The following is a 9,966-nucleotide window of genomic DNA, read 5'->3' as shown; positions in this document are numbered from 1 at the left end:
CGGCGAAGCGTCTGATCCCCAGGCAAGCCGCTGGTCACTGTTCTTTGGCGTTTTGACTTCCGGATTACCTACCGCCCCGGGATCAGAACACAGTGATCTGACGCCCTGTCCCGGGTCCATGAAGAGGAGGTCAAGGCGAGCGTCAGATCCCCGGAACCCATCATCCCCGTACCACTACCGTGGCAAGCCCTCACCTGGGACTGGAAAACTGTCCGGGAGGCCCTGGCACGGACCCGGAGCCAGGACTGGCCCAAGGAAACGCTCTACGTCCCACCGGAAGCCAGAGCTGCTGTCCTGGACTTCTGTCAGGGGTCCAAGCTGTCCTGTCACCCAGGGGTGCAAGAACCGTGGCAGTGGTCAGGCAGCGCTTCTGGTGGGCGTCTATGAGCCGATGACGGGAGTATGTCCAGGCCTGCACCACCTGCGCCAGGGGAAAGGCAGACCACCAACGGGCACAGGGTCTCCTCCAGCCGTTACCTGTGCCCCACCGCCCCTGGTCCCACATCGGCCTGGACTTCGTCACGGGCCTCGCCGTCCCAGGGCATGACCACACATCCTCACGATAGTGGACCGGTTCTGCAAGGCGGCCCACTTTGTGGCCCTCCCAAAGCTCCCGACGGCCCAGGAGACTGCAGACCTCCTGGTCCACCACGTCGTACGTCTGCATGGGATTCCATCCGATGTCGTCTCTGACCGTGGTCCCCAGTTCTCCTCGCAAGTCTGGAGGAGTTTCTGTAGAGAACTGGGGGCCACCATGAGCCTCGTCTGGGTACCATCCCCAGACCAACAGACAGGTAGAGCGGGCCAACCAAGAATTGGAACAGGCCCTTCGCTGTGACCTCGGCGCACCCGACGGCCTGGAGCAACCATCTGGCCTGGATCGAGTACGCACACAACAGTCAAGTTTCGTCTGCCACCGGCCTCTCCCGTTTCAGGTGTGTTTGGGTACCAGCCCCCATTGTTTCCGCTTGTGGAGGGAGAGGTCGGGGTGCCCTCGGTCCAGGCCCATCTGAGGCGGTGCTGTCGTGTGGCGCTCTGCCCGCTCTGCCCTGCTCAAAGCCCGGACGAGGGCCAAGGCCCATGCAGACCTCCGGCGATCCCGGCCCCTGCATACCAGCCCGGGCAGGAGATTTGGCTATCGACAAAAGACATTCCTTTACAGGTGGACTCACAAAACTGAAGGATCGGTACATCGGCCCCTTCCCCATCATCAAGGTCCTCAGTCCTGCCGTGGTGAAGCTGAGGCTGCCAGCTTCACTGCGGATACATGCTGTCTTTCATGTCTCCCGGATCAAGCCTCACCACACCTCATCCCTCTGTGCCCCCGGACCGGCGCCGCCTCCTGCCCGGATCATCGACGGGGAGCCCGCGTGGACAGTTCGCCGGGTCCTGGATGTCCATCGTAAGGGCGGGGGTTCCAGTATCTAGTGGACTGGGAGGGTATGGACCCGAAGAGCGCTCCTGGGTGAAGAGGGAGCTTCATCCTGGACCCGGCTCTCCTGGCCGACTTCTACAACCGTCACACGGACAAGCCTGATCGGGCACCAGGAGGCGCCCGTTGAGGGGGGGGGGTCCTGTTGTGTGGGCCGCTGAAGAGGAGGTACTGCTGGCCCACCACCAGAGGGCGCGCCTGCCTGAAGTGCGGGCTTCAGGCACGAGAGCGCCGGAGCAACCTGGAGTGGCAGCTGTCACTCATCAACAACGCCAGCTGTCACTCATCATCATCATCCACACCTCCATAAGAGCCGGGCAGCATCTTCACCTCACTGCCGAGAAATCATCTACCGAACAAGTAAACGTCTCAGCCTTTTTGGTGCCATACAGTTGTAACGTCTTTACTTCTGTGCTGGACTGACATTAATTCTGAGTTTGCAGATGTACCTCTTGTATACTACGAGTACGTGGCTGTGTTTGGGGAGTTGGCGTATCTCCACTCTTCTTTCCAGTCTCTTTTTAGTGTGACATCAGGATCTGCACGAGCTCCGAGAGAATTGTGATTGAGAGGTGGAGGTGCTTCCCACCTTTATATTGAACTGTTTGCTGGGTGTCCACGCACCCACCATCACCTGTCTGTTCTTTCTGCCAGCAGTACCCGATCTGACAGCCGGAGGCAGTGGCCACCTGGGGACCCAGTGCTTGGTGGCTCCAGGATTGCTTCAGGTCCGGTGGAGTGGAAGGCGTGTGGGATCCAGCTCTTTTCTGGACGGGCGTCTTCTATCCTCAAGCCTGCTCACACATCACTGTAATTAATTAGACTGTTGATCTCAATTGTGTTGTCTGTTGCTCTGTTGTGCACATTCACAACATTAAATTGTTATATTGGCTTATTCCATTGTCCGTTCATTTGCGCCCCCTGTTGTGGGTCCGTGTTCCTACACTTTTCACAACAAAAATCAGGACTTAAACCCTGAGCCGGGGCCAAGCATGACAATATCATGTTGTATGGATTTATTTCATTGTGATTTTGAATGATATGTTTTCTTTCTTTTTCTTTTTTTTTTTAGAATTTTTAATAAAATGCCTGAATTCCTTTGTTGTTGTTGTTGTTGTTGTTTTTTAGTGTTGTTTTAGGTTTTTTTTAATTTGAGGTCATTAAAATTTTTAAGTGTAAAAGCCCAACAGTTTCCTGCTGTGCCTCAAATTAACAAGACAGTGTCAAACATTATAAGAAACATGCTCCTTTAAAAAAAAAAAAAAAAAAAAAGCCCATGAGTGAGAGTCCTGCAAAGCGCAGTGTGCCAGAAAGAATCATATGCTGCAGAGAAGTCGCATTAAAGACACCATCCACAACACAAGTGACACTACACCACAATAAATGACGAAGTAATTTGCTGGATGGAGGGAGAGCTGCAGTATTTGTGTGTGAGTGGACAGATAGAGACACACACACACACACACACAAAATCATTGATCATTTGCAGATTGAAAGCGTGTCTCTGAGTGGCCGATCAGCCAATACATATCAATAAACAGTGATCAAAGCCGGAACACATACGACATGCATGTTTTCACTGTAATGCTGCTATTTAATCTTTCTCTGAATCTTTTTCTTTTTTCTTTCATCAGTTTTGAGCATTCACTTATCAGATGTGCATCTACCTAGTTTTCTTTTCACATGCTGTGTATCTCATCTGCACACCTCTTTGCTCTGTTTTCTCTCTTTCTCTGTCTTCACTGTTATCAGTGAGATTGCAGTCTTCATATTATTTGCACTAATTTAATAGCACGCCTCCATTCTTCTCTATGTGTTTGTGGTGCCACCTATGTGCAGTGTGCTGTTATAACCAGTGATTTCCAAATGCCGCAGTGGCTCCAACACCTCCTCTGTCAGCCGGACACCAACGCTGATGTTGATTTGAGCTCAATTACATGTCTACAGTCTGTTCATACTGCATTTCTAATTATTTCCATGTCAGATTTTTCTGTCTTTCTTTCTCTTTTTTTGCAGTATGTGGCATTCGGCTCACTCTTCTTCATCCTCCTGTCCATCTCCACCTTCTGCCTAGAGACCCACGAAGTCTTCAACACCATCTACAACAAGACGGAGAACGTCACTGTTGGCAATGTGACACACGAAGAGGTACAATGAATCGCAGAATCAGAGGCGCTGTATAAAAAACACCACGGTGGATGAGGTCACTGAGGGCTGTATAGTTAATGTTTTTCTTCTTCTTTTCAAAAGCCATATTAATACAGAAGTAAAAACAATGGGCAGCTTCATACATCATCACTCAAGCTCATTGCAGGGTCTAATTCTTTCACGACATTATAGAAATAATGTTTTATGAGTTCAATGGAACAAATATTTAATTCACCCAATTAAATATTCGTTCCATTGAAGGAATGAAAAAACTTTCATTATTTGTTTTATATAACACCTAAAATAGATCCTTGTCATTTGATGTTGTATTCATTTATAAACACCAGAAAAGGGACATTTTGGTGTTCCACTGGTGCTTTGACATCAACAGTCCAACACTAACTTTAAATAGGAGTCCAAAATTGTTCTCAGTCAACTTGCAAAAAACAATCAGTACAGACTGCCGCCTGCTTTGCTCACTGCAACAAAAAAATTTTGTCAGAAATTTGTCCAGCTTTTCATCCTAATGTCATCCTTTTCATCTGAACAGCTGTTCATGCCTCCAGACGGCTTACAGCGTAGTGGGTTTGTTTTTTGTTGGAAGAATTAGCCCCATCAGTTAGCGCCTTCAAATCGTTGTCCGCCACCAAAACAAACTGCGGCGTGTTTAGCTAAACGCTGACCCCGGTAGTGTGAGCATGCGCAGTGTTGGGGGCATGCAATAGCACATTTCATATAGCACCAAAATTGCACGCTGAAAAGAGCTATTGCACGGTCAATGAAACACAATGGGAAATGGTACGAATAATCCATGTCACATGATGTGAACCCACCAGTCAAATGACAAGAATCCACTCAGCTGTTATAACACCAGATAATTTGATCCTTGATCTTAGTCCTAGAGAAGATTCAGGGGTTTCATGTCACTGACATCACATGTTGAACCATTGTTGTGGAGGACTTCTCAGGGGGTTCTGAGTGTTTAGAAGGTTGGATTGTCACCAGCATAGAAGGGAGGACACAACAGACTTGTCCAAAGCGTAGAGGCTTGTTGGCGCTCCGCAGTAATGATGCCACTTCTTTATAGCCACCGACACTCTCTGAAGTTGCCAACAGTTTCCAGCTGATGGCCAACAAATAGTAAATTAGAAGACAATATCTGAACAGTAACACATCCCATCTGCTGTATAATGAAAAAAAGCAAAATGTGTTCATGCGCGTAACTCACAAAAATTCTAATCCTAAGGACTTTCCACAGGAAAACAAAATTCCATTAGATTTCAAAAAAGCTACTGGAAAACTTAGATGAGCCTGTGAGATTGCAGACTAAATTAAATAGCATATATATATATATATATATAATATATATATATATTAATATATATAGCAGGCACGCGAGCGCCTGGTGGTCGGGCCTTAGCCCTCCTGTGGGTTCACCACCTGCAGAGGAGGCCATGGGGGTCGGGTGCAGAGAGGATTGGGTGTGGTCGAGGGCGGGTGGCCCGGCGGCCCGGTCCATGCTCACAGCCCCTGGCTGTTGGGATGTGGAATGTCACCCGCTGGGGGGAAGGAGCCTGAGCTTGTGCGAGAGGTTGAGAGATACCGACTAGAGATAGTCGGGCTCACCTCCACACACAGCATGGGCTCTGGTACCCAACTCCTGGAGAGGGGCTGGACGCTTCATTTTTCTGGCGTTGCCCACGGGAAGAGGCGGAGAGCTGGGGTTGCATTGCTTATTGCTCCCCAGCTCAGTCGCCATGTGTTGGAGTTCACTCCGGTGAACGAGAGGGTCGCGTCCCTACGCCTTCGGGTCAGGGACAGGTCTCTCACCGTTGTCTCGGCCTACGGGCCGAGCAGCAGTGCAGAGTACCCGACCTTCCTGGAGTCCCTGGGAGGGGTACTAGATAGCGCTCCGACTGAGGACTCCATTGTTCTCCTGGGGGATTTCAACGCCCACGTGGGCGGCGACAGTGAGACCTGGAGGGGGGTGATCGGGAAGCACGGCCTCCCGATCTGAACCCGAGTGGTGTTCAGTTGTTGGACTTCTGTGCTAGTCACAGTTTGTCCATCACAAAACCATGTTCGAGCACAAGGGTGTCCATAAGCGCACGTGGCACCAGGACACCCTTAGCCGGAGGTCGATGATCAACTTTGTAGTCATATCATCTGACCTTCGGCCACATGTCTCGGACACTCGAGTAAAGAGAGGGGCATAGCTGTCGACCGATCACCACCTGGTGGTGAGTTGGAGCCGCTGGGAGGGGAGGAAGCCGGTCAGACCTGGCAGGCCCAAACGTATCGTGTGGGTCTGCTGGGAACGACTGGCGGAACCCTCTGTCAGGGAGGTTTTCAACTCCCACCTCCGGGAGAGCTTCTCCCAGATCCTGGTTGGAGACATGGACTCCGAGTGGACCATGTTCTCCACCTCCATTGCTGATGCGGCCGCTCGTAGCTGTGGTCGCAAGGTCTCTGGTGCCTGTCGCGGCGGCAGTCCCCGAACCCGGTGGTGGACACCGGAAGTAAGGGATGCCGTCAAGCTGAAGAAGGAGTCCTACTTATGTTTGTTGGTAGGTGGGACCCCAGAGGCAGCTGACAGGTAGCAGCAGGCCAAGCGTGCCGCAGCCCGTGCGGTCGCAGAGGTAAAACTCGGGTCTGGGAGGAGTTCGGGGAGGCTATGGAGGAGGACTATCGGTCGGCCCGAAGAGATTCTGGCAAAACCGTCCGATGCCTCAGGAGGCGGAAGCAGCTCTCCACCGGCACTGTTTAAGGTGCGGGTGGGGAGCTGTTGACTCTGACTGGGGATGTTGTTGGGCGGTGGAAGGAGTACTTCGAGGATCTCCTCAATCCCATCGTCACGTCTTCCGAAGAGGAGGCAGAGACTGGGGACCCAGAGGCGGACTCATCCATTACCCAGGCAGAAGTCACAGAGGTGGTTGGAAAGCTCCTCGGTGGCAAGGCTCCTGGGGTGGATGAAATCCGTCCTGAGTACCTTAAGTCTCTGGATGTTGTGGGACTGTCTTGGCTGACACGCCTCTGCAACATCGCGTGGCGATCTGGGACAGTGCCTCTGGATTGGCAGACCGGGGTGGTGGTCCCTCTGTTTAAGAAGGGGGACTGGAGGGTGTGTTCCAACTATAGGAGATCACACTCCTCAGCCTCCCCGGTAAGGTCTATTCCAGAGTACTGGAGAGGAGAATTCGACCGATAGTCAAACCTCGGATTCAGGAGGAGCAGTGTGGTTTCGTCCTGGTCGCAGCACACTGGACCAGCTCTGCACGCTCTATCGGGTGCTCGAGGGTTCATGGGAGTTCGCCCAACCAGTCCACATGTGTTTTGTGGATCTGGAGAAGGCATTCGACCGTGTCCCTTGGGGCACCCTGTGGGGAGTGCGCCGGGAGTACGGGGTCCGGGGTCCTTTGCTGAGGGCTATCTGGTCCCTATACGACCGCAGCAGGAGCTTGGTTTGCATTGCCAGTAGTAAGTCAAACCTGTTTCCAGTGCACGTTGGCCTCCACCAGGGCTGCCCTTTGTCACCGGTTCTTTTCATTATTTTTATGGACAGAATTTCTAGGCGCAGCCAGGGTGTAGAGGGGGTCTGGTTTGGGAACCATAGAATCTTGTCTCTGCTGTTTGTGGACGATGTGGTTCTGTTGGCTTCGTCAAATCAGGACCTTCAGCGTGCACTGGGGCGGTTTGCAGCCGAGTGTGAGGCGTCCAGGATGAAAATCAGCACCTCCAAATCCGAGGCCATGGTTCTCGACCGGAAAAAGGTGCTTTGCCCCTTCAGGTCGGGGTGTCCTTGCCTCAAGTGGAGGAGTTTAAGTATCTCGGGGTCTTATTCACGAGTGAGGGACGGATGGAGCGTGAGATCGATAGACGGATTCGTGCAGCGTCTGCAGTGATGCGGTCGCTGTATCGGACCGTCGTGGTGAAGAGAGAGCTGAGTAGGGGGGCAAAGCTCTCGATTTACCGATCGATCTACGTTACGATCCTCACCTATGGTCATGAGATTTGGCTCATGACCGAAAGAACGAGATTGCGGGTACAAGCGGCCGAGATGAGTTTCCTCCGCAGGGTGGCTGGGCGCTCCCTTAGAGATAGGGTGAGGAGCTCGGTCACTCGGGAGGAGCTCGGAGTCGAGTCGCTGCTCCTCGACGTTGAAAGGAGTCAGTTGAGGTGGCTCGGGCATCTTTTCCGGATGCCCCCTGGAGGCCTCGCTGGAGAGGTGTTCCGGGCACGTCCCATTGGGAGGAGGCCCCGGAGAAGACCCAGGACACGCTGGAAGGATTACATCTCTCGGCTGGCTTGGGAACACCTTGGGGTCCCCCCGGAGGAGCTGGGGGAGGTGTGTGTGGATCGAGAGGTCTGGGCGGCTTTGCTTGAGCTGCTGCCCCCGCGACCCGACTCGGATAAAGCGGAAGAAAATGGATGGATGGATATGTATATCTATATATATATTATATATATATATATATATATATATATATATATATATATATATATATATTTATTGTGGGCAGTCTAAGGCACACCTGTGCACTAATCATGGTGTCTAATCAGCATCTTGGTATGGCACACCTGTGAGGTGGGATGGATTATCTCAGCTAAGGAGAATGCTCACTATCACAGATTTAGACTGGTTTGTGAACAATATTTGAGGGAAATGGTGATATTGTGTATGTGGAAAAAGTTTTAGATCTTTGAGTTCATCTCATACAAATGGGATCAAAACCAAAAGTGTTGCGTTTATATTTTGTTGATGTATATGTGTGTGTGTGTAAACATATATATAAATACACACAGATGTGGTCAGAATTTACATACTCATCATGGACATGAATGTCATCGGAATTTTGGGCTTTCAATGAAGTCTGAAACTTCTCTTTTGCTGTGGTGGAATGATTGTATGGCATATATCATTAATGACTAAAAAACAAGAACTGGGTGCAGAAGTCTGAATTTATTTTGGATCTTCTCCAGTCAACACAGGGTCAAAATTCACATACAGGCTCAAATAAATACAAATATCCCTTAGCAAGCTGGACCTCAGCCAGACACTTTTGGTAGCCGTCAACAAGCTTCTGGCATAATTCTGACTGCATATTTGAGCACTCTTCTTGGCAGAATTGGTAGAGTTCTTTTAAATTGGTTGGTTTCCTGGCACAGACTCAGCTTTTAAGTGTAGTCTATAAATTTTTAATAGGGTTGAGGTCGGGGCTTTGGGAAGGCCACTCCAGAAGCTTAATATGAGTCTGATTTATCTAACCCAGCAGCTTTTGTTTTGTGTTTGAGGTCATTGTCCTGTTGGAACACTGAGTTGTGGCCAAATTTCAACTGTTTAGCTGTTGATTTGAGGTGATGTTGAAGAATCTGGTCTAGTCCTCCTTCTTCATTATCCCACCACTTTGTGCAATGCACCAGTACACACCTTTACTCCTCCTCCAAACATACATCTTGTCATTGTGGCCAAATAGCTCAGTGTTTGTCTTGTCTTAACATAAACGTTTTCTACAGAAGGCATTTGGCTGTCCATGCAGCAAATTCAGTCTAGCTTAAAGTTTTCGATTTGAAGCAGGGGCTTCTTTCTTGGTCAGCACTCTCTCAGTTCATGGCGATGCAAAACTCACTTCAACCTGGACAGTGACACTTGTTCCAGCAGTTTCCAGCTGATGGCAGACCTGAGTCTTGGTGGGTCTTGAGTTGTTCCAGAACATCCTAGCCATTTCTTGCTCTTCTCAGTGTGACAGTTTGGGTCTTCTTCCAGACCTTGGCAAAGTGGTGAGACATCTGACTAACTTGTCTTTAATTTACAGTTGTTTGAACAGATGATCTTGGAATGTGCAGTTGTTTCGAAATGGCTCCAAGAGACCTTCCCAACTTGTGTAGATCTCCAATTCTCCTTCTTAGAGCTTCCCTGAGTTCTTTGGACTTTCCATTGTTCTGAGTATTGGTCAGTGAAATGAGTGCTATCAAAACACATCCTTTACATGCTGGCATATTCTACTCAATCGGCTGGAGAATCATTTTAGGATTACTGGAATGCCCTTGCATGGTTGACATCATACCGACCAGTCGTTCTCACTGTGTTTTGTACAGTATCACTACCTTTAACCATAGTGACATGAAATTTGGGCTTCCGCAGGGTCCGTCTTAGGCCCCCTGCTTTTCTCCCTTCATATAGCACCCCTTGGGCACATACTGTGACATTTTGGGATTACCTTTCATTGCTATGCTGATGATACTCAGTTATACATGCTGAAAACTGCTGACAATCTCATCCACATAAAATCCTTAGAAGATTGCCTTGTATCAGTGAAAAGCTGAATGTCTAGCAATTTCCTACTTTTAAACTCGGACAAGACTGAAATGATGGTTCTTGGTCCAGT

The 9,966-nt window shown here is 49.9% G+C and overlaps 1 protein-coding gene across 1 annotated transcript in view; it reads left to right on the top strand.

Annotated features, from left to right (window-relative positions):
- Positions 1-391: 391 nt before the first annotated feature.
- LOC117528749 (potassium voltage-gated channel subfamily C member 3-like) overlaps positions 392-9,966 on the top strand; it is a 74,021-nt gene continuing 64,446 nt past the window's right edge. Inside the window, 2 exon segments of the mRNA XM_034191381.1 lie at positions 392-400; positions 3,449-3,580. Coding sequence (XP_034047272.1) covers positions 392-400; positions 3,449-3,580 — 141 coding nt within the window.

The sequence above is a fragment of the Thalassophryne amazonica genome, chromosome 16, assembly GCF_902500255.1.
Source record: "Thalassophryne amazonica chromosome 16, fThaAma1.1, whole genome shotgun sequence".
Lineage (NCBI taxonomy): Eukaryota > Metazoa > Chordata > Actinopteri > Batrachoidiformes > Batrachoididae > Thalassophryne > Thalassophryne amazonica.
Note: the sequence above shows the minus strand (reverse complement) of the source record. Positions and strands in the feature narration are given on the sequence as shown.